Here is a 25,159-nt window from a genome sequence, read left to right on the forward strand (position 1 = left end):
ATACAGTACCATGAGAACACCAAAGGACCACCAGTCAGCACTCTGGTTGTGCCCTCGCCTGTTTACTACTTCAGGTGCCATGTATTCTACAGTACCACAGAAAGAATAGGCCTTCTTCTCTTGATCTACTGATTCTTTGCTGAGTCCAAAGTCTACAACAACAGCATTACAAGAATATAGCCAGTAAAGAACTTCAGAAAAAAAAAAACAACAATACTGTAAACGGTATTTCAAAATCAAAGTGTTGACAGCTTTTGTTTGTTTGCTTTCAGGAGTATTATGGGATTATCCTAGCTCTTCATGACACAAGAAACTGCAGGTATCTAGAGATACCACAGACATTTAGTTTAGTACATACCACCAAAACCATTCTATAAGTCATATTAAATGATGATTAACCATCAATATTACTACTCAAAATAATGACAACTCAATATTTGATATATTACACTTTTAGAGCCTTAAGATAGAAAAAATGAGAACTTTTGATTGTTTACTGCCTGCTTTATTCACACAAAAAATTGGATAGAAGTAAAAATGAGTTTCAACGAGAACAGTCTGCGTGGTCTAGTATTACTGAATGATGAATAAATAAAATCAGACTAAAAATATTGTTGTTATATAAGACAACATGGTTCTGCAACCTGATTCAAGTTCAGGAGTCTTGCATATCTGCTCACTCTATTCCCAGAATACTTTTTTCCTCCTACTTTGAACAATGCCACTAAATACGCAAGTCCTTGATATCAGCTCCGCTCTCAAGACGAGGCTCCCAAGCGTCCCTTTTTTCAAAGGGGAAATGATTGCTAATCAATAATCCCCATCAGTTATTCTTTCCAGTTTCAGAAGGAAGTGAGAATTTTAGGACTGAATTGGATTTAAATATATCATGCAGAATTTTAAAAATTATGCATTTTACAAACATGATTTCCATCACCATTATTCCAACAAGTCTTTGAGAGTTTAAAAAACTTCATTTTCTCTTGGAATCTAATAGCCATATCTATAGATCAAAATATATAGTTAAATTTATAATAGAAAAGCATCACCTTAAATGTGATTTAAAGCTTTCAGAAATTCATAGTAATTTGGTTTCCAAATAGCCACAGTCTTTTGTATATCTCATTTCCTAGAATATACGTTTTAATTGTTCCTCATAGAACATTTTTCTGCAATTTTATATCCATTTAGAAGTGATAATCCAGAAATGGAAAAAAAAAAAAAAAAAAAAAGTATTTCAGAAGTCTTATTGTGCACTAAAATCTCTTTACACCAGAAGCACCTCTGCTCCCTTTTAAAAGTCTCACAGTCAGCAACTTTAGCCCGGGTCTATAACCTCTTGCTCTCCAGTTAAAAGGCATTTCTCGGTAAATCTTGATACAGCTCACTTTCTAACCTGAATAGTGGATAGTTTTAGTTACTAACATACCACCACCTAAAGCTCCTTCAAAAAACACATTCAATGTCTGGTTTTGTATTTTCAAATACATTTCTTCTATGTTAACCACAGCAATTAGGATCTGCACTTTACACTAATATTGCTGCTGACACTGCAACTTGATCCCGGCAAATATTAGCCAACATGAAAACTAACTTCAGTGGAACCTGCATGGACATCAGGATCTGGTAAATGACCAAAACCATCAGATACAGCCTCTGACTACCTAAAATACTTCAATAAAAGTACTTAATACTATATGAAGAATCATTATATAGGGAAGGGATACAGTCTCTCAATAAAAAAAAATTCTAAACAGCTAAATACTGGCTCAGACATACTCCAGCCATCACTATACATATCTTAGGCTTATAATGAAAAGCTTATACAGAAATATGTTCAGAAAGTGCTATACTAATAAGTGTTACCTACCTGTTAACTTGATATGTCCTGCTTCATCAAGCAAAATGCTGAAAATTAAAATTCACATTCACCAATACACATAAAGAGGAATGTTTACATATAACATTTAAAATATAATAGTTAACAACTTTGATCTCCAACTTCAGTTATTAATTTAACAAGTCAATATTATTTCATGTAAATCACAGATCTATTTTTTACATTTTATGTTTGTTTACATAGTCTAACAAAAATATTTTTAATTTTTTGCATCACTATAGCGGAAAACGCAAAGCAACAAGCAAAATACACATAATAGTGGTAAAATACATTTTACTTTACTTTTCTGGCTTCAGGTCCCTGTATACAATTCCCAAGCTGTGAAGGTGATCCAAAGCAAGGGCCAGTTCTGCGAGGTAGAATTTCACATCTTCCTCTGTAAACATAACCTAATAAGAACTGTATAGATTTACCTTCTGATCTTGTCTTCAGTTTTTAAAACTGCAATCTAAAAAAAATAGTCCTGTCTGCCTAAATTTCAAAATAAGTTTTAGAAGTACCTTATGAACTCGTAATTCATGAATTCACCTAACAGAAACGATATACTAATATAGGCTAATCATCAAGTATACAAAAGAACTACCTGCAATACTTAAACAAAAACATCAGCAGTTCCTGCAGAGCATTAGCTAACTTAAGGTAATAAATTTAATTGCTATGTTCGGTGTTACTGATCACCAGCACTCCTTCTGCCACAATCCCATACAGACTGTTTTCCACTGCATCATAAAATTTAGTATATGACTGCTGTACTGGGTGTCTGTCTCCGTGAATTCACATTAACAGTATTTAGGAAAAAAATAATAGAAATAATTTAGAAAAAATTATGCAAAATAAAACACTTTGGTGAAAATAATGACGTGAAAATCTGCAGCAGGAGTTGAAGAACCTACTCTGCTCTTCTTAGGAAAGGAGATTTGAAGAACCCTAGTGAGATACTGAAAAACGACTGACGTTGCATATAGAGCACTTGAGAGATGCTTTTCTAGCCTAAATACTCAACAGGTTGCTTCTAATTTCATATACAAGAATCGTACCTGCTCTGCCTCTTGTCATGTTCTACAAATTACTGGAGAAGCTAGTAGTCTTTAAATCACCGTAACTGAATTTGAGGTTTAAGTGAACTATTCCCTTATTTGTTGCAAATGCCAGGAACAAGGAGAACAGCCACCTCAACTGCACGGCAGACAGCTAACAAGACTTAAATTAAGGTAACTGGGCTTACTGATTTAGTAGTACACTGATCTGTGCTTTGAATTGCACATACGTCATCTGCTCTCCTGACAACAGAAATATTCCTAACTTCCATAACGATAGGTATTAACGTTGTATGAACAATAAAGCTGTTACGCTACACAAAGTTTCACCTTGATTTTTTTTTTTAAAGAGCAATGTTGATACTGGTTTTCATCTACATCCAAAAGAGCAGGAGGCGGCCTTGGATATCATTACTCCATAGAGCAGCCAAAATGCAAATCTCAGAATACAATGATGCTCAATGGTAATCTACAATCTCCCAATAATAATTTCATTTAAAACTGCTTTCTGTGTTAATTAAACACGATGCAAGTCAACGTCATTAAATGTTACCAATGAAAACTTCATTATATACTCATTTCACTTCCACAGCTGGAACTCTCATAACCACATTAGAATTTAAAGACCAACCAAAGTGTTTTAATAACCTCATACTAAAACCAATTAATTTAAAATAATCCTTGTGAGGGAAGCATGAAATGCCATGGGGAATTTACCCTGTGTATTGTCCACTGTCCTTGTTTTACCGTGTACTTTTGAAAATATCGTCTTCTCACCAGAAAATAAGGCGGCCTGATTTTTTCTTATCTATATACATAATAAGTGCTTAAAAGCCATCACAGAAGGTAACTGAAGTCTTACAAAAAACATGTAGAGACTTAACAGTAAGAAAACTTTACAATTATTACTTCTCTATTCCCAAAGGGAATACATACCTGTTTCAACAACCTAGCTAATATTAATTTGGATAGACTTGCATCCCTTATTTAAGAACGTTGCATACTTGGTAATCCCAGCTGTGTGAGTGCAAAAGAATAGTTCTTCCTGCTATACCAGAATTTCCTCTATAATTAGACATCCTCTATCAAAGCAGAGATTGACCTCTTTCCTACCTACTGTTCCAATAACCCTTTACGAGTTCATTGGTTTGTTTAAGCTTTTAACCTCCATTTTAGCCTCAAGGTTAATTAATTTTGAGCTCAATTCTTAGACACGATCACTGTTTTACCAAGGTCAGCTTTTTACTAAAAAAAAAAAAACCACCAACTACAAACAAAAAACCAAACCAAAACAAAAAAAACAAACCACAACTTTAAAACTCTTCCTTCTCTTTTGCCTGTTCCTAAAGTAAAGCTTTATTTTTTTCCAAAAAGTATATGGGGGAAAAAAACCCAACTAGTTCATGGCCTTACATACTGGGGACACAACCACCTCCTTCATGTCATGAGAAATCAGTCAGATACTCAGTTTTCTCATTTAAGAAAGTGGCTTTTCCTATGCATTAGCAATATAAATGTATTTACACTGGTGAGAACACTGAAAAGCTCTCAGTGTGAAGTTGTTGAGAGATTGCCATTAAAATTTTTAGATCTTATTAAAGGTTTGCAGAAAGAAAATAAAAGTCTTATAAACGTGTTCATAATACTTAAGACCCCCATATGATAAATATTGGATGACAAATGTTTTAAAAAATAATAACAGGCTGCATCATATTGCTTCCTCTGAAGCTCTCTCTCCAGAAAACAAAAATAGAAAAGAAAAATTTAAGTTCCAGTTGCATGCCAATGTTAGATGAAGGGGAGTGGTCTCAAAAAACCTCAGTGTTCACACTTCGGGAGGTTAAGATTTGTATTACAGCATCATGAAATTTTACAATGCAGCAGAAACCTCTTACAGACGTGGGCTTCCAGGAGCACCTAAGCTAACTATGAGCATGAGAACTATACATCCCCTTTCTTTATTGCTAAATCTTAACTTACTTCAGTTAGGTTTCCAAGCAACAAAACATTTTTAGACAAAAGAACTGTCCTTTGTAGATACCAAAGAAAAACATAGGCTACTAATCAACACACATTCATGTTTCTTAAGGTTATAGAATATATTCTAGAATATGTAAGGGAAGCCCAAATAAGTTATTAAAAACTTGACTATGACAAGAATTATGAGGGAAACAGCAATAGAAGACAACTCTCTACTGACAAAAAAAAAATATCTAACACTAAGTGGAGATAAAATTTTAGGTACTTACCTCTTTGGATAATCGCGTGAATACATCTCCTCCCCTGAGAAAATCCAATATTAAATATAGCTTCCCTTCAGTCTGAAAGGCTTTAAAAAAAGTTAAAAAAAATAATCAATAGTTGTGTGACAAAGATGATCTACAAAACAGATCCGAATGCTTTTACAACTTGGAAATCTCAGTGGAAGGCAATACTTTTGTTTTGGAACTGAAATAATGCAGCAGCACATGAGGTAATTTATTGAACGATTACTTGCTTCTTCACAGAAGACAATCTTAGTCATAAGATCATTAAAATACTGCTCTTTTATTTCCCCTTTGTCAAACAGGGAAACACCAAGTGTGTGAATTACTGTGTTTTGGTTTTACTCAATGAAAAGTAAAAAAATCTCTGCAGAACTTGTAAGAATTTTCCAGGAAATCTTTAATTTCAAAAGGACTTAATCTAAAACTTTTATATACATGTGTATTTACATTCCTTTTTTGTAGTCTTGCAATTTAAACTTGCAAGAACCTAATTTGGGCACTAAAACGGACACTACAAAACTGAGAAAGGACAAGATCATTTATGCCTTCCACTACTGAAAGAAATTGTAGCAAAAAAAATACCAACCATAGTGCAGTTTGACGATAAATGGATGATTTACTTCTACTAATATATCTCTCTCCATTTTTGTACGAACTCTATCCCGAACTGAGGAAAAAAAAGAAAAAGAAAAAAGACTGGTATGAAACAAATGTATTTGGTATAATACACACGGAGCAGAAATTAGCATATGGAAAGCCTTTGCTTGGTTTTAATTTTTAAGTCTCCCACAAAACACAGGCTTTCGGAGAGCAAAACTCTCTTTTGTTCCTTACCTGCCCCAGCTTCCTTAATGTCTACACTTTTTTCCCAACACATCCCAATATGTTGTGATAAACCATATTACTTTCAAGAAAGAAGGTCACATCTACACTTCCCGGCAGCTAACTTCAATCTCTGAATTAACTGTCTGTACTGAATGTATATTTTCTGTCTTTTAAGATCACTTTTTCCTCTTCAACTAGTATCAGTCCCTATTTACACATAGTGGAGTTGCACCCACTAAAGCGTCTTCTGAAAGCCAAAGCAGTAAGTTCGCTTGCTATGGCACCTAGAGCAAGAGGGAACGACTTAACATTTTTAACCATAGTAGAGCTCTAACTTAATGACAGAAAAAAGGAAAATTGTTTATGAAATTAATTTGTTTTAATATAATGAAAACACTAAACAGAATTAAATAATGCGATTTTAAACTCTTTCAGAGTACTTTTTATCACATAAAGTTATCTGGCCAGATTTAAAATAATTCTTAAACATGAACTTACAAGTTATTCTACAAAAAAGCTACTGTCAGAGAAGAGTTATGAACTCACTGAAAATGATTTAAGATTTAAAAAATTATTTCAATAAGACATATTTACAAGACTCATTTAAGAGATACAGTTGCACTGAAAATAATTTTCTAAAGTTCCAATTCAAAAGACACACGTACCTTTTAAAGAAGCTTTTTTCAATACTTTCATTGCATAAAGTTGCCCAGCATCAGGACCCATTATTTTCCGTACAAGGAAGACCTGGTAATATAAACAGCACTTTTAAAATTACTGCTAAAAGTATATTATGTAAACCTGACTAAAAACCCTTACTATGTCTTTACTTTTAACTTCATTAATATAGACAAGGAGCCAGCATGTCCCTAGTGCCATCCCATTCCTCAGAAACTCTGAGGAATGAAAAGATGCCAGATATTCACAGCTGGTCTTTTTGCATGAGCAAGCTTAGTAATCGAATAAGCAACTATCACAAAGCATTTACAAACCTGCTATTAATGTCCGATAGCTTTCAGTGTGCTTCCCTAAGTACACATCTTTAAAGCAAGGGCAAAACTGCATTCCCTTAATCAGACGAGAGGTACACGCACCACCAAGCGCTCCGAAGTATCCAAATTCGTCATAAACTATACGTTCTTTCCTATACCAAGCCATTTAAATAAGTACTTATCGATAAGTACTTATCAAGTACTTATATAAATGCATTTCTTTATGTTATTTTCTTGGAGAATGACAATTCTGCCTGCTCTACCACCTCCTAAGAGATGTCTGAGGTTTAAGACCCAAGCCTCAAACACGCAACAGGCTATATTAATGAATTCCCTAAGAGTGGCGAGACGAAAGCAAGGAAACCTCACCATTTGAGATCAAAGCACCCTTTCCCTCTGGAATAGCAACTCCAACAGGTTTTTCTACTCTCTTCTCTCCAGAGGAGTTTTAAAGATAGATGGTATATAACTTGACACTAAGAAAAGCATATTAGATAGAATAATGCAGTACAAATACATGTACCTCTACTGACTAATATTCTAACTACTAGGTCTTTCAGTTTACAAAACTGTTTGGTACGTGCTCCTGTTTCCAAGCTGTTGTTCTTATAATAGCAATTATTAGTTATAAGGAATGTCTGTACTGTAAAAAAAAAAATTTACAAGTCACAAGAGAATGCCAAGAGCTAACCGAAATTGATCTTACCTTATTCAGATTTTCATTAACGCTACATTTTTACATATATACTTTGTTAGAAATTACTAAATATTTCGAAATTATTTAAAAAAAAAAAATCAACCAACCTTGTCAACTCTTCCATTCTAGAATCAGAAATTCATACACTGTCACTAAGTTGTACAGGGTTGGGAGAGGGGTTGCTTTTGTTTTAGTTTCTGGTTAGATGAAAAATGTTGTGATGGGGCTTTTTGTTTTATTTAAGTTTTGCCCAATGACTGGCCTACAGCACTGCTCTCCTATTACATGATATTGATGCTCAAATAGTAAAGGGAGTAATTCAAACACCAGCGAACAAGAAAACATCTGTAGATTAATACACTCACAATTACAAAAGCAAAATATCAATAAGCATATACAAATATTTTAGTGCTTAACAACCAGCAGCTTGTGACAACGTAAGGGAATACAAATTACAAATTCTATCTAATAAGGACCGAATGAGCTGCCGCCGTGGAAACTACTCAAGCACCATCTATTTAATTTGCAGACAAAGTCTCCATAACCCCGCACCTTGCGGAGATGCAACAATCGGTTGTCAATTGAAAAGCACAGTCAAGATGGGCACATATTGTGCAAAGCGATTCACCTACGCGAATCGAAGGCCATCTTCAGCAGCCCGAGCGCTGAAGCCTCAGAACATTATCAAAGGCTGAAGGAACTCAGTAACAGACATGAGGTTTAACCCTGTATTTCTGTGAAGCAGTGTTAAATCCTGCGCAGATACTGAAAAAGACAGGTAGAGGATGGGCTGTAGCACTATACCAGCCAAAGCAAACAAACCTTGTGTTTGCTAAACCCAAAGGGAGATCCCTGGGAAGTATGAACTGGAGAGAGGAAAACACCATGAAGGCAGCAGCCGTTGATCTTCGTTGTTTGTTTTCTCTTTTCAATAGAAAGCAACAAACGCTAGATAAAATGAGCTCTGTTCGGATGCGCAACAGTTACCGTCCAGTTCGTAAAGTTGGTTCCTGAACCAAGTACTGCCAGGTTTCAAAAGCTCTAAAGCAGACGCCTCACCAAGCTGGTGGGACTCCGAGCAAGAGCGCTCCTTGCGCTATCAGAAGGCTGAACTCTGTGAAGCAAGAATCAGGCTGAGTCAGGGCTAAGAGGTCCCTACCAGATGTGCTGAACCCTCAGACAGCTTAAGACATCTCAAGTCAGGAGTAACAAATGCATGGAGCCTTTTAGTCTCTGAAGACGAGAAGCCTATGAGGGAATTGGCAACCAACATTACCAGATAAAGAAATGTTTCTTAAGCTGTAAAACATTAAGAAATAAAGTCTATTTTCTAAACTATCACTTAGTCACAGAATGCCTTCTTAATGCTGAATTTTTTTTTCCCCTCCTCTCATACAGCTCCCTGCAGAGGTTCGTTCCTGCCATGAGATAGACAAAACTAGCATAAGAACAGGAAAACAGAAAGATATGTAAAGCTGATTGTTTATTTTTTATGTGTTGCAAAAGATCTAGTTTAAGAGTCTGGTTTTAAAAAAATAAATCAGCTTCTTACACACTAGGATTAATATTTCAATTAATGTGTTTCGAACTAGTGACTGAGACATTTGATTTTTAATTTCATTTCTGCAATGCGACACCAAGTGGCACATTACAAAAAGAAATTATTTTAACAAAAACATTGCTGTATTTCTTCTATAACCTATCTGAATAATTGTTCACTTAGTGTCTTTTAGCTGTAGATCACTTGACAAATACAGCAAAATAAAAAAACTGAAATATATTTCACACGTTATTTACTTGATTGTTATATTGTTTCAAGTTCCAAACTACCACAATCATTCCTCTGTATCTGCATCACTACAGATTTCATATATTGAAAAAAGTCAAGCAGTCACAGCATGTCAAGTACCATCACTGGAAGACCGATCACCGTCTCCTCCATAAATGTCTATCGATGTTTATTACACCACTGGTGCCTCCCAAGCACCAACCTAAACTACAGAAGATGCGAGGCAGCCTATATGGGACATTCCGATTCCTCACCAGATGCTGCAATAAAGTCTTGAGGCAAGTGGAAAACACTACTATTTCATCTCAAACAGCCATGGCGTTAGGCAAACAGAGCTTGACAACACCAGAGCTGTTGCATAAAAACCACCCCTAACTCTATAACCCCCAACGGGTAAAATGCCTTGCTGTTGGTGCCATGGTTCCCCTGAAGCTGCAGATGCTCGCCCAGATGAACTACAAACATGCCTCTGTTCAGTTAAAGCAATCCGTAACTTCCCATGGCAGACCTCCTAGAATTTGCTCCTGACTCGCCCTTCTGCCTAGAGACCGAGGCTGTGGCCTCCCTCTCTCCGGTATGATTTGGTGTCCTGCTATAAACAGGGCTCCCTCGGCACCGGAGCAAGATTGGAAAAAGGTGAAATTTGTCAATAACACTTCAAACATTCACAGTGACTCTGCTACAGCACTTTCTTACCCAAAACTGTACTCGAGCTAACCCTTCCCAGGCTGACTGTCTGGACAGGTCTATGGAGACAGACATCGCTTTTCCTCTAAAAAAATGTGAAGTCAGAAAGGCTATCGTAGTAAAACCAAAAATAACCCCCTCCTCATCAACCAACTGCAAAACAGGGTGGATAGCTTCCTCCAGAACAGGGCAATTCCCACTGGCATATCTACCTGTCCTCAGATTTGTTAGGTTTACACCTAACCTTGTAGTATTGCAGAAATCAGGGAAGTAAAACATTAACAAGACAAAGCAGGTTCTAAGCGGACAGATGAAAACAACGTTTGTTATCTTACCTTTCCAAATGATCCCTGTCCAAGAACCTTAAGTAGTTCAAACTGTGCTGGATCTGCTTTCTCACATCCTTCTTTCACATGGTGTGTAATAGGAATTTCTTTCACACTTCCTTCATCCTATTATTTCAAGGCAAACAAAAATACAATGATGCACAAGCCTGAATTAAGCAGCCCTCGTTAGAAGTGCATGTAAATGCCTGCTCTTTTCTTGCCTTTTTTTTTTTTAATAAAACATTCGAAATTCTAATAAGGCATAAAAGAAATGAACAGTTTTCCCATCCATCCTTTCTTAAATAAATGCATCTAAAATTTCTAAACTGAAATAAAATTCTCAAAGAATGCTCATTTCCTTTTGTCATAAATATTACAACTACAGCAAAGACAGATTTTCTGACATGAAAGGAATAAATACACAGGTTTTTAAACCAAGTCTAAGATGATCCTTCTGTGCTTCACCTCTGTTTTACCAGCCTTTAGTTTTCCCAGTGATTACTCTTCTCATCTTTCCCTTTCCTGAAATAGTCTTAATGAAAGCTAAATTGAATTTAATCATTTTAGGTAATTATTGCTTTTCACAGCAGCAAATAATAAATATGGTCATCCAGTTGTAGCTAAAGGAACATGCGTCGTTTGAAGAGCATAAATAAGATATGAGTCATCTTAAGAACTCTGAATTCTTGCATCCAACAGAAGAAACGCAGCTCTAGGGTGCAGAGCTCATGGAAAGACCATCCTGTGTGGAGACCTCCTTCAGAAAGCTGAGGGTAATTCTGAGGTAGGTGAAAGATTTCGTGTTGTGTTAGCTTTTTCCTGTTACTCTCATCTTTAGCAAAGCGGGGCACAGCAGCTACAGTTGTGAAAAGACAAACATTCATGATGAAAACAAACCAGATTATGTATTGCAGCTTTTATGGTGCAAGAGAAGTTTCTGTGAGCCAAAACAAGTGAGGTGTCAAAATAAGCACCCCTGAAACTACAAACTACGTGCTAAGGCCTACAACAGCAACCTCAGCTTACACGTACAAAAGGAGCGGCACCCCTCAGGCCTATCAAGAATACCAATTAATTTCTTGCACGCTGCAAATACAACCCAATCACAACAGAAAATCCATTGTGATTTCCAGTACTTTGATGTCTTTGGGTATCCAAACGATTATTAACTGTCCTCCTAGCCTCTCTTTAGATCTTTACCTTGAAAGCTTTGCCTAGTAGAGACCAGAAAAACACCCAACCAGCCTATGGTGCCTTGCTCTCTCTCAATGACAAGTACGAACACCACCAGAAAAAGACCTGACTGCTTGATGAAACAGTTGCTTTTCCGAAAGAACATCATTCTGTAGTCAGGTTGACTACTTTCTTGCTGCCCAAGACATGCGTTAAAACGTATAATCAGTGTTATCAGACTTGATACAGAAGTATAAATTCTCTAGGTGTGGTTACACAGAAATTCAGGGTAGAAATCTGATCATCTAAATGTGTACATACTTACTGCAATAATTAAAAAAAAAAAAAAGGGGCAATTGTCACACTGCATTATCTGTCTATGCCTTAATTGCTTTGTTTGTCCAGAGGGGGAAAGAAAGCGTTCAAACTAACATCTTGGTACATTCACAAACTGCAGTCTAGCTGTTATTGCACGAGTCCTTTCCCCTCCCTACATCTCGTATTTCATACTCTTTCTGGAAAAGGCCTGTTTTTTCTGCCTGCTTCCCATGCCAAGGTAGGTATTAACAGAAGACACTGCTGGGTAACAAAGTTAATTCTTTAATTCACACTCTAAGCTATTTATTTCCCTCTTTCTTCACAGAAAAACAGCTGACATACACTGATCATACAGTGTATAAAACCCAACTTAATTTCATGAATCCATCTCCTTGACTATCCATATACATATTCATAGGAAAGGTGCACTTATCGTTTCATTTTTTTATTTACTTTTTTTTTTAAACACATGCCTGGAATTTAAGGCAGGTAAAAACACTACAATTTCAAGTCATCTGACGAGAGATGAAAGCAGCGATTCCTCTAGTTATACACCAAGTTGTACAACAGACTTAATGGCTGGTTCTTTCTATGAAATATGCAAATACTCTTATTTAGAAGCCTTTTTACTTGAACATCCTAATTTGTATTCCTTAACACTGCGAACCTTTGCATGAGAAAAGATCCTGAGGAGTTCATCTGCGCTTCTGTGTATCACCCACCTCGAGTCATTAGCCTGTGACACCACATGTGGTTGCTGCGGAGACTGACAGAGTATTTCTAAATGTGAACCGAGGAGAAAAATGTTTTCCATGCAAATAAAGAATAACTTGAGATGTATGAAATGAGTTATTTTTTCATAGAGTGTTTTACCTTCGCAGCAGATGTCTATATAATTTCACCTACTTAACTATCATTAAAGTACTAAAAATTGGCATGACTGAAGTATAAAAAGACCTCTGCATCATCAACAAGAAATGAGCAGGTAAAGAGCTGAACAGATATATAAGCCAGTTTCATTTTCATTTCTAGTTTGGCCTCCATGAACTGCAAATTTCGTTATCTGATTTTGTGCTCTGCTGCTTGAGCAGCAAATCTATTTCAGGGCTCAGGTACCAGCTCCCAACTGAGTCGCCTTGCAAAAGAGGTAACTATTCCCAGCAGGTTCAACAGAAGACAAAGCACTGAAAGAAATGCTGCAATCGGCGATGGCTTTGTGCCATCTTACTTCGTTTCAGCTTGACTGGTATGTAGCTCCCAGCACATAACAAACTAGCTCAGCAACATCCTTCTGGTTCAGGCACAGTGAAGGACTGAGACAACCCATTGCTCATCTTTCTTTGCGATGACTATGACACTGACCGTTTATTTACTTGCTCCACACCAGGAAATGTCCAAGCACAGTGTTTCTACCCCCAAGAGTTTATTCTCCAAATCATTTAAAAAGTTATTATTTAAAAAGTTATTATTGCAATACAAAGCCGTGGTTACAGCTGGCAACAAGATCTACTTGATACCTTCTTCTATGATCCTGTTCAAAAATATACAGATGTGTGTGTGTTGAAAAATGATGGCCAATTTTTCCATGCAAAGTCAGGCATTTCACCTGGAATTAGCCTGAAGTTGAGTCCAGGATTTAGCCAGCATACAGAACACTGATCTTCAGCATCTCCTACATGTGCACATTGCCAAGGCACTGGACAAGAATCATGCCCAACAGGGTTTACCTGGGATATTTCTACCTAAAAGTCAAATTAACATACTGGTGTAAAACTTAATTCTGTTCTAAAATAGCAGGAATTAAATACCTTCTAGATGAACTACATTAAAAAATACAAAGGAAGAAGAGATGACAGTGTAATAAGAGCAACATTAAGCACATCGTGTATAAAACGTCAAGGCTGGACTGAGCATTTTCCGAAGCCGAGGGATCTGTAAATGCTCTCTGCAGCACACAGAATCTGTTTTCCACGAAGCCCTGCCTCATGTGGCAAACTTTCCCAAACAAGGCATTTACAGCCCCTACCCAGGTACTAATTTTCAAAAATCATCTTTGAGAGTTAGAGCCTCTTCAGATCTCGTCAAATAAAATGAGAGGTTCAAAAGTTATTAAAGAGCAGAGAATGCATAAATTTTGCTTCAAAAGGAACTCATGCTAATGAGTGTCTAAACTGATCATCATCAAATATACTTACGTGGTAGGAATATGGTTCACCTTCTTCCATAGGCTCATCTGCCATTTTAAGGCCATTTAGCTGGAGAGGGGAAGGAAGGGGAATGCAGAAGAGAGAGGGGAGGGGAAAAAAAAAAAAGCAAAACAAAACCATTAAGATCTGACAATTTCAAATAACCAGAGTTCATAATTTGACCAATTTACATTTCAGAGCACACAAATGAAAGCTGGTGTTCTTATTGCTCTAATTCACAACCGTAGTTTCAAACAACTACTACTGCTTAGTAGTTATATTTAGCATCTCCCTTACGTATCATGTAGCTTATGCCTTTGTAAATGCCATTCCATAGTTATTTAATTGGAATTAATTTAAAATTCCTTCTTTAAAAGCTATAGATACCACCCATACAAGAGAACACTAATGTAAAATTCTTCCGTTATGCACAAAATTTATGTTGTGGATGCTATTTGAAGCCTAAAATCTGCTGCTGAAAATTGATTTACAGTTTAAGGAGAAAAGATTCAAAAGTGATTTCAAGCCTTTTTGGAGCAAGAGGGAGAAGTGCAAGACCAGGCAATATGGAGAATACACACCACAGAACTCTTATGCACAAAAATACCTATTTCCTTAAAAAATTAAGATTCCTCTACAAATTTGCTCGCATCAAAAGTTATTTCAATATCTAGCAAACAGAATACTCAAACTTTAATGAAGTACTTTAGAAACTATAGATCTGTATATTAAAATATTTGTGGATCAATTTCAAAAATAACACCTTTAAGAGGCAATAAAGTATGATATGCATCTGGACAGAAGCAAATCAATGACACGGTCCTAAAGGAGCACAATACTTGCTAGCATTTGCCCACCCCCCCTTCACACACTTCAAACAACAATATCAAGCCCACAGTCACAGCAAAAAGTTTAATCTATAAAGTTTTTTAGTTTAAGCTCTCCTTAAGTAACAAACAATTCAATGCTTTTTAACAACTGAAATGAAAAAAAAAAAAGAATATAAAGGACATGCTCTGTTTCAACATGCAAAGCATTAATTAAAAACTGGAAATACCTGACAAAATGGGTGAAGCCAATTATGGATTTTGCTAGTGATAATTGCTAATTTATTTATATGTTAATTGTTCAGCATCACTACCTTCATGTGGCATAGATCTCGCACAACAAAATACTAACTAGAAATAACATAAGGAAACTCAAACTACTTTTTTCCCCCGAAAACAGAAGTTGAAGCAATTAAGTTCTTGAACCAGACAATGACATTTTTTTCTTGTATTTCTGAATTTATCTAAAACACATGCCTAAGATACCGCAATACGGTACGATTATTGGTATGTGAACCGGTAAAACGCCGGAGTACAAAGAATCTTGAAACGCCATACAGACCATGCCCCTGTTTAAAAACAAGCCCGAAAACCCGACAAACGGGTCGGGCCGAAGGGACAGGTTTGTACCACCACGTTTGCGTCAGCTCAGCAAACTCAACCACTTCCACTGCTTCTTCTAGGACCCTTGATTTCAAGTAGAGCTTTTAAGAGCTAAGTCCTAAATTAATGATCTTGATAAAATTAAATCTCCAATTTTTGTATCAAGATACTGGCACTTATTTTTGGATCATACCCTCACTGAAAAAAAAAAGTCAAGGAAAGTAGCATGAGGCTTTGGTTACTTTCACTCTTCTCTAAGTTTCTATTTATTTTAACCACAGTTTACACACATACTCTTCACATTAACTATAAACCGTCAGTTTAACCCCATGCTGGCATATTCAACACATGTTCATCATTCAGATATATCATGCTTTGCCACCCTAATTTCTCAAGGCCAAAAATCACTAACCTGTTACCCTGGATTCAAAGCCTCACATACGCTACAGAAACCAACGCTACTAACTAATTGGCTACATAACTTCTTTTTTGCATAACTATTTTTTTCCAAATTAGATACTGGGAGGGACAGGACACCCACTATACTTGTTATTGTATGAATTAATTGGATACATCAAGAAATAATGCCAAAGTTCAGACCAGACATGAACCCCAACCTCATTTCCGACCAGATATGAACCCCAACCTCATTTCAGACAATTCGCTGCCATGCGATTTCTTTTCACAATATCACTAGATTACATTCAAGCGTAAATTAATGTGAGGCCCACCGACGTGGTCCAAAAAACTTAACTGGACCTAGTAAGAAAATGGATTTCCACTCCAGGTGCTCAGAAATACGATACAATTCCTCACTCAAGGACTTTAATTTGAAGTGAATTTAGTATGCATTTCACCTTTTCTTTCTTTAAATACAGTCAACATTTTCCAAGGTTTTTTTACTTAAATTCAAGCGCTGGAACCAATACCACTAGCTAGAAGAACTGCAGATACACTGAAAACTGTAGCTTAACTTCAGGCAATCAGATACAGAAAGCCCTCACTGCTGGAATGGGGGTTTGAACCAAAAATCAGCATGTCATTGGATCTACATAGCTCCTGAGCACGCCATGTAGGCGTACTTTCAGCTTTCTGGCAAATCAAATATAGTAAGTCATTGGATTTTTATGGCAGGTAATCAAATGTCATCTTAATTAACAATTTCCTATCGTACACTGTTTCTCTTCATTGCTGCTCATTTCCCCCCCCCCCCCGTCCAGTCTCTCCCTAACTACAAAGACTGGGATGCCTGCCAATTTTTAGTCCAAATAATTTTATGTTCAAGTGCATGAATCTACTCTTATTGCCTGATATACACGACTACACTTTTGCCTTATTTGTTTGTGAACACTGGTCACTATCCATTAAAAAACCAAACCAAAACAAAAACCACCAGCAAACCTGTTGGATTGCAACCCAAAGTCTAGTAGTTTTAAAGAACTAGTAGTCCACTAGTTGTTCAGTTAAAAAAAAGTGACAAAAATCAAATCATTACTGTTCTATACAGTTACTTACATTGGCCAAGTTTCAGTAACTAGAAGTTTCCACTGTCTCATATATTAGGCAAAAAAGAAAAATTACAATTAATACTTAATTCCCACCTTTATGGAAACCAAATACAAAATTCTGCTTCCGCAGCCAACTGGGATCCCTTTTAGTGATTTAATCATTAATATTTATGCACAAACGTATATAGAACCGGACTATTTTAACCTCCAAGTCATTACTTACTAAATACCTATGATCACACAAATTTAATTTATTACTGTGAACTAGAAAGCACATATCTCTCTAAGAAAGCAGGTGAAAGGAAGCAATACCATTATTCTGAAGGAGATTCTTTCATCCTTGAATCATTTTGCTGTTCAGTACCGCTAAACTCCTAAATTAACTGAATGTTTTAAATATTAACTTTCATTAAGACACAAATTAAACTCAGACATTTAGGCAAACAGTGTCAATACTTTTCAAATAAAAAAATTTAAAGTTAGAGAAAGTATTCTGCACTGTTGATCCGTACAAAAATAATCAAAACAACTACACAAAAAGAGATGAGAATAAAGTTAAGGTCAGACAACTCGGCAGGTGAGAAACTTACTTTTCCAGAGGTGCAGGCTAAGAGACCCAGTCCTCTGATGCCAAACTGCCTCCGACGTAACGCAGCGCAACCTGCCTTCTGATTTAAATAGCTGCAATGGATCCCATGACTAGCTGGGACTATCCCCTGTTACCTTGGGAGACTATCCAAAGGGCTTTTGTGGGCTGGTAAACAGCTTAACTACTCTTGCACATGTTTTTCCTCTGATAATTACAGCAGAACAGAGGAATCCCAGTATTACCAAAGATTAGAACCATCTTCCCCCTCCATATTAAGGATGTTTTAACAGTTTACACAGTAAATGCGTTATGGTTTGGTGGGTCTATAGGTTTTGGCCAAAAGAAGCTAGACAAATGGTCAGCAAACATGCCTAACTACAAGGAAAAACAGCAGAAGATGGCAAGCTGTTTCATTCTGCCCTGTTTTTACACGTCTTCATTTAAGCATTCAAACAGAATTAAAAATTTTACAGAAAGAACTGGGAATTTTATAATCGTAATATTATTAGAAGTAGAAAGCATTATTCATCACAACTCACGTATGACCTAGTCTGGCTTCAAACAGGTAAAATTCTACGTAAGGATCAACAGAAGCTTCTGGTTTTGTTTGGAACCTTCTGTTTTGTTTTGGAACCTCCACTGCGCTCAATTTGCTAAGTTACTGCAGCTACCGCCACCAGACCTACACCTCTCAATTCTGCCAAATGAACGCAAGACAAACCAGTTTGCTTCCCCGCAGACAAAAGTATTGCTTCAAATACTGATTTCAAAATATTAGAGTGGAAGCTGACATTAGAAACCCCAATTATTTTGAAAGGACTTTGAAAAAAAAAAAAAAAATCCTTTGGAAAAATCCTCTTGAGATGACCACATTTGTTCCTCATTTATTTTGAATTACATCTGCAGAGAGTTTGCATCATTAATTAGCCACACATTGGCCTACTGAATCTTATTTCCCGAGATAGGTTTGAGAAATTTGGGGGTTCTGTGTACAGCCAAACAGGTGAGGGGTTTTATTATTTTTTTAAAAATCTCTAAAAGTCACTGTGAAAAAACCTGAAACTTTAAGGCACTTGTTCTTCCTATAAAACATCCACAACTTTTCTCTGTGCAGCTTTTTTTTTTTTTTTTTTAAACAGTAGATATTGTTATTGCGTGCAAGCTGGATTCAGTGCTCTTCACTGCCTGGGCTCGCATGCTTTTGGGAAGGAACAATTTCCCCCAGTACAGCAGCCAAGCGCAAGAAGTGGAAGACGAAGCAGTGTTATTAGGGTTAGACCAAGGAAAGCCGAGTCCCACCCTGCCAGGAGGTGACCAGCGGGAGGGCGTCCCGCCGATGGCAGTGCCCACGTGAGACTCCGCAGGTCTACGCGGAATTTGCTTCTCATCCGCTCGCCGCGCAAACCCTGTGCTAGCCTCAGTCCCTCAGCTCCTCTCGCAAAAGGAAGGGGCCAGGTAACTCACTCACACCCTCTTTAAACATGCCAAGCAAAAGAGGAAGATAAAGCCATCTACCTTAAAAAAACAAACAAACAAAAAAAACCAAAAACCCCAACTTAAACCCATAATCAATTACTAGGGAAAGTTACAAAGTTCTTTTCCTGTGGCAAATAAATCAGACAGGATAACAAACCTTCAGCAACATGTAATTACTAATTTTAAGAGAGCATTTTTTGATCCTTTCCATTATCAGAGATCAGGGGAGAATTACGTGTGTCTCAGACTAGTTACAGCTATGACAAGAGACAAACCTAACCATGAGCACAGGGATCACTGAACTAGTCAAGGACCTGTGATCTTTTCACTACCGCCTGTCTGGGAGAAGACTGTAACTCCATAATCAAAGGGCATAAAGCAGCCACTCTGGAAATCGTGTTTGATGGCAGATTAAAGAATACTGGAAAAGGGTAAGGTTTAAAATTGACAAAACCAACGCACTTCAGATTTTATTCTTAATGTAATAAAGAAGTACATCTATGTAAATATTAAAATTCTATATATCATGAGTAAACAACTCACACCATTCTTCTGACTTAGGGCTATTGCGAAGTCTCTCCAAAGCTATCCTGTGCGAACCAAGGCGAGCTACCTCCAACAGAGCCCCTGCTCCTTTTAGAGACTCGGAATACCACAGCAGATTTCCAAAGTGATCTTCAAAAGTGGTATACCAAAGCAGAATTATTATTACTATATTGCAGCACTTTCCAACGCATAAAGACACTCATTGTTTTCCATTTCAGAGTATTAATGTGCTTGCTTTTTTTTTTTTTTCAGCAGTTTGTTCTCGTAAGCCTTTATAAAAACTGTATATTGTTGCAATGGCTGAGGGCACTTAGTTCAAGTTACGTGCAATACTACTACTTTTTTTCCTTAGCATAACACCACCTAATTGTGGAGATTTTCAGAGATGCACAAAACTAGGTAGCTGAGTCATCCACGTCACTGCCAGTAATTACTCACAAAGGAGTTATGCAACTCCTAACACTGACAAAATTCAGTGGCCTTTGACAGACCAGGCTCAGAACACGCTTCCGAGGATGGGCTAAAAACAGCGGCCAAAATCAAGAGATGTATTTATTTAAATTGGCAAGGGCAACAGATTATGTACCACAGCAGCAAAGCTCAACTCATGAGCACGCCTTTTGGAAAGCAGGAACTTCCAATGCAGCCCAGTTTTCTAGCAGAATACTTTAATATCCAGTCACTTTATTGCTCCAGCCTTGTCTTCCTTGCCACCGGCAGCCAATTAAGCAACTGGTTTCTGAAGTATTTATTTCAAAAATAAATATTTGAGTATGAGGTCGCATTTATACAATTCACAATATTCCTGTATTGCAAACAGCAGGCACTTAAGTCAATTACACTTCTCCTTTTAAATGCCAGGCTCCTTCTATTAAACGGGCAGAAAATTCCAAAATGACTCTATTCTGTCCAGTTTCAAGTATTTTTGCATTTCATTCAGCTCCGTCAATAAAACGACAACGTTTACTTTCCTGTTTCTTCGTAGGCTGCAATCATATTTTAATAATCTACAACAGTTGATTATAATCAACACCCTCGTACCTATTTTTATTACCATGAAAATACTTCTTAATCCTGTATTTAGGAGGAAAGAAGTTCGCTCAGTATTTGAAGCTTAAACTGCACGATATTGACCCTTCCTACCCAGGCTTAAGGAATTCCCACCGTCACAAAACTGCCTCACAAGTGACACCGTCACAGGAATATAAGAACAGACACGAACAGCACAGCACACAGTCCAACATCTCATCCTCAGCTTCAAAGACCACCACCGTGGAAAAGGGCAAAATAATTCAATCCTACATTTCTTCCCAAAGCTCACGTTGTTTTTTATGCCTTGAAACACGAAACTTTTTTCCTACCTTCAAGATTGCATTCTTCCCTTGCCAACCGTTTTTACTTCATCAAGTCAACACGAGTGCTACTTCACTGGGAATGCACTTATTTCTAATAACATAATCCTAAATATAGTTAACAAGCAGATTCCTCAGAGAAAACCGTTTCTGAGATTTTTCCTCTGATGCCACAACTGATGGACAAGAGCACCAGTAAACGCAAGGAAGCTAGTCTTCAAAATATAAGATTATTTCACAGTAACCCTGTTGACTGTAGTTCCAGAGAGGCCAAGGTCACCGAGATCTATCAGATTGACAACAGAAGGTTGTAGTAAGTACAATAGGCTATAATTAATTCTATAAAAGTCAAGTGAAGAATCCAAACCAAACCAAAATTCATTTTAACATAAAATAAGCCTTTGTTAAATCCCCAAACGATGTGAATGTAGAATTCCAGCAAGCGAAAAGTGCTACACATCCCTGAGATGCACTTAATATAAAGCGTTATGACAATAACAACTATTTGTTAATGTGATTTGGGAACTTCATATGCAACTCGAAGAAACTGGTTCTGGTATAAACGAAGTCTCAAACGCTGCTAGCCAAACGTAACACGGACATAACAAACACGATGTCTGCTTTTAATCAGAGCGCAATTGAAACAGCTTTACGCAGACCCTGTTAAGTAGTTCATGTACGGGCTTGAGGAAAATAAAATTTGAAGAACAACTGTTGAGTCGTTCTTTCAGCTGTTACAACCACAGAGGTGTTTCAGTTGGACATCCATCATCCTCTGCTCCGTTGGCTACATGAGCGCGACTTCAGATCCAGGCTCCTACAGCAGCGCACTGCCAAGCTCACGTCTCTTTATTAGCCCTGGCCCAGTCGAGTATTTGAAGATAACCTAAACATCACCACCATCAGCAGAAGCACTCATCTGAGCTTTGCTGTGCTGACTGCCAATGCAATATTTATGGCAAAATCTGTACACAAAAGCAGCACTGAACACAATCCTCTGAAAGTCACATCAGCCTCGGTGGAGGGGCATTTGCCAAGCCAAAAAAATACTGAGATGCACAATAACCACAAATGTTTACGTTTCAACCGCACTACTCTAAGTTTGATTATTTTAACACTGATGTATCGCAATATTCTTGAAGAACAGATCAACAGGGCCAAGAAAGTTCTCAGCCCTTCAATAAGCTTCATACCTTAACTACAGCCTACTATTTTTACAAACCATAAGATTAACAAATAAGCTCTAATACTTCTGCTGACTTTTTAATCCTTACCTGTAGCTTCCCTAACGTAATTAGGATTTCTCTAATATTAAGGTACAGGGACTGCATCAAGTATTATTAGATCATTAGAATATTTTAACGCGTTAAAGTCTAGCAGCTACGCTGTAGAAATGCATGTCCAGTAATTATAGTACTTGGAAGCGGTACTCTGTAGACACAGCTACAGAAAATAAAAACGCCTAAGAAATTTAAAACCTCATGGCTTTATTCCTATTGTGAATTACTGTTTTTTTCCTTTACATGTATAATTTTTTTATCAGAGAATAAAATTTCACTGAGATCCTTTAAAGGATATCCTTTCACTCTTCCCACAACTGTAACCTACGCCTGTTTTGCGCACTTTGTAGTTGGAGATGAATTTGCTACAGACCTTCTCACTGACGATAAGAAAAGCCTACTGCATCACGGAAAGCAAGTCTGACCAGTTTTAAGAAGCTTTATGTAGATAACATCTTTCGTGTGTCTAATACACCTAGGTGTAAGCTTTTATTTGTCCTACTTGACGATACTTGATATGTAATCCTACGCTTCTGATCTAAAAGTGCAAAAGTTTTAATACTCGAGTGTCACATTCTGCTGAGGTACACACATTATTACAGCACAACCGGTTTCACCATTTATTTTCGTTTCAACAGCATTCAGTGCTTGCTTATGGATGCACCTAGCGTGCTAAGCAACACCTTGAAGACACTCTCGAAGTCGTTCCTCGTTCTTTATAATGTTTAAGCATCCAAGCCTCAGTCACGCACTCCCGGTTCTTTCTGTCAGTTGTGCGTATGATAATTATTGTAGTTAGTCAACAAAAAGAGGCAAAGGGACCTTTCCTAGCGACAACCTACCTGGATGTGCGTCCAGATTAGTACAAGCAAATTTTCAGAAGTTAAAGCAACTTTCCGCAGGAGCCACGGCCGTAAAACTGAGAGGGTTTGCAGGAATCCTGCAGGGCTGTGGCCAGCCGGGAGCCGCGCCGCTGGCGCTGCTGGGGCAGGCGCCGCGCCGGCCCCCCGCGCCCCCGGCCCGCGCTGCCCGGCGGGGCGCAGCCCGCTCCCTCGGACGCCACACGCCTTACCGCTGCCCCGCGGCCCGGGGGGAGCCGGCTTTGCCGTGGCTTCCCCAGCCCCGCAGCCGGGCGCCGGGGAGGGAGCGGCGGCGGCGGCCGCGGCCGCCGAGGGGCGGCGGGGGAGGCCCGCGGGGACGGGGGCTGCGGGTCGCGCCCGGGAGCCGCCGCCTTCCCGGGACGGGCCGGAGCCGGGGCGAGCTCCCGGGAAGGGCGGTCCCGGCGCGGCTGCTCCGGGGGACGAGGCGTGAGCAGGCCAGGTGCCCGGGCGGCGGGGGCCGGGAGCCGGGCGGCAGCGCCGGGGGCGGGGGGGGGGGGTGGGGGGAGAGCCCGAGGGAGGCGGGGAAGCGGCGGTGCCGGGATGCGGCGGGGGAGGGCGGCGGACGGGCCGGGGGCAGCGAGGCGAGGAGCGGGGGGAGACCCGCGAAGCCGGGGAGGCGCGGGGGCCGGCGGGGAGAGGCCGGGGCCGGGGGCGTTGCGGTCCGCCCGCCCTCCGCCCCCGGCCCGGCCGCTCCCAGGCGGCGGCGGCGGCGGCGGCGGCGGGGCCCGGGCGCGGGGAGGCAGGTGCCCGCGGGGAGCCCCGCCCCGCCCCCCGGCCCCACACTGACCTCGCCGCCGCTCACGTACAGCTCCATTTTGTGGCAGGGCTCCGGCTCCTCCGCGTCCTCCAGCGGAGCGAACGGCACCATGTCCCGGCTCTCCTCCTAGCCGGGCAGCCGCCGCCAGCCGCTGCGCATCCCCCGGCTCAGAGGCGGCGGGCGGCCGCGGCGGGCCCCCTCCTGCTGCCCATGGAGCGCGGCGGCGGCGGAGCTCGGGCTACGGCTGCTGCCGGCCGGCGGGGGCGGCTCCGCTCTGCGCTCCCCCGCGCACACCCCCCAACATGGCGGCCGGCGGGGGCGGGGCCTGCGCGGCATGGGGATGACGTCAGGGCGGGCCGGAGAATCCCCTGCATGGGGAGGGGGGTGGTGACGCGCGGTGACGCGCGGCGCCGCGGACGTTTCGTCGGGCGGGCGGCGCCTGGCTGAGGGGAAGAGGGGCGGGCGGGGGCAGCGGCCTGAGGGGCCGCGGGGCGATGGCCGCGGCGGCGGCGGGCGGCTGCGCCTTCCGCCTGCGGCTGAGGGGAGGCTGAGGGGAGCGGCACGGGGGCTTCTAAAACAAAACAAAGCGGGTGACCAAAGGGGACGCCATGAGGTACCCCCGCCTGCCAGACCCTCGGCCCGCAGGGAAACACCCGGCCCCTACCTCGGGTGCCCTCAGTCCCCCTCCTAATCGCTGCAGGCCCGCCTGGAGAGCAGCCCCCGCACCTTGGGCAACCCGGCTGCGAGGGGGGAGGCTCTCCGGCCCGGTGGAGTGACAGGAGGGGGGCCAAAAGGCCAAGTTTAGTTTTGTTTTTCAAAGTACGGAGGTGGCGGGATGCGAAACGCAGGCTGCAAGGTGGAAAGGCGTCGCCTGGAGCCTGCCGAGACGAGAAGCGCGACCGGCCGCGTGCGTGCGCGTCGGCCCGCTTCGCCGTGGTGACAAACGCCAAGAGATGGGCTCCGTTGTTTCCAAGCGTGTGTTGAGAGAGAAACGCTACGGTATTTCCAAACCTGAGGGGGTAGAAAAAAGACCGTGGATGAAAAAGTATTTCTCCATCACCGTTTGATCTTAGGAGCTGGAAAACACGGGATGATGCTATCAAAAATACCTATTTTTAAGGATAGAAAACTGCCTCAGTGACA

General features: G+C 40.0%; 1 protein-coding gene across 2 annotated transcripts in view; it reads right to left on the bottom strand.

The window, feature by feature from the left end:
• RPS6KA6 (ribosomal protein S6 kinase A6) overlaps positions 1–24,275 on the bottom strand; it is a 43,707-nt gene extending 19,432 nt beyond the window's left edge. Inside the window, exons 1-9 of one of the 2 annotated variants that reach the window (XM_082323183.1) lie at positions 24,047–24,275; positions 14,207–14,266; positions 10,530–10,646; positions 6,695–6,776; positions 5,791–5,871; positions 5,187–5,266; positions 2,183–2,289; positions 1,871–1,908; positions 10–152 (exon numbers count right to left, since the gene is read on the bottom strand). In XM_082323183.1, the coding sequence (XP_082179309.1) occupies positions 10–152; positions 1,871–1,908; positions 2,183–2,289; positions 5,187–5,266; positions 5,791–5,871; positions 6,695–6,776; positions 10,530–10,646; positions 14,207–14,266; positions 24,047–24,127 (789 nt within the window). In that variant the 5' untranslated portion in view covers positions 24,128–24,275. Of the gene's footprint in view, positions 1–9; positions 153–1,870; positions 1,909–2,182; positions 2,290–5,186; positions 5,267–5,790; positions 5,872–6,694; positions 6,777–10,529; positions 10,647–14,206; positions 14,267–23,220; positions 23,298–24,046 lie in introns of those variants that run through there. The other variant, XM_082323184.1, reaches the window with a different exon arrangement.
• Between the last annotated feature and the right edge of the window lie 884 nt (positions 24,276–25,159).

Source organism: Platalea leucorodia (genome assembly GCF_965183815.1).
Source record: "Platalea leucorodia genome assembly, chromosome: 10".
Lineage (NCBI taxonomy): Eukaryota > Metazoa > Chordata > Aves > Pelecaniformes > Threskiornithidae > Platalea > Platalea leucorodia.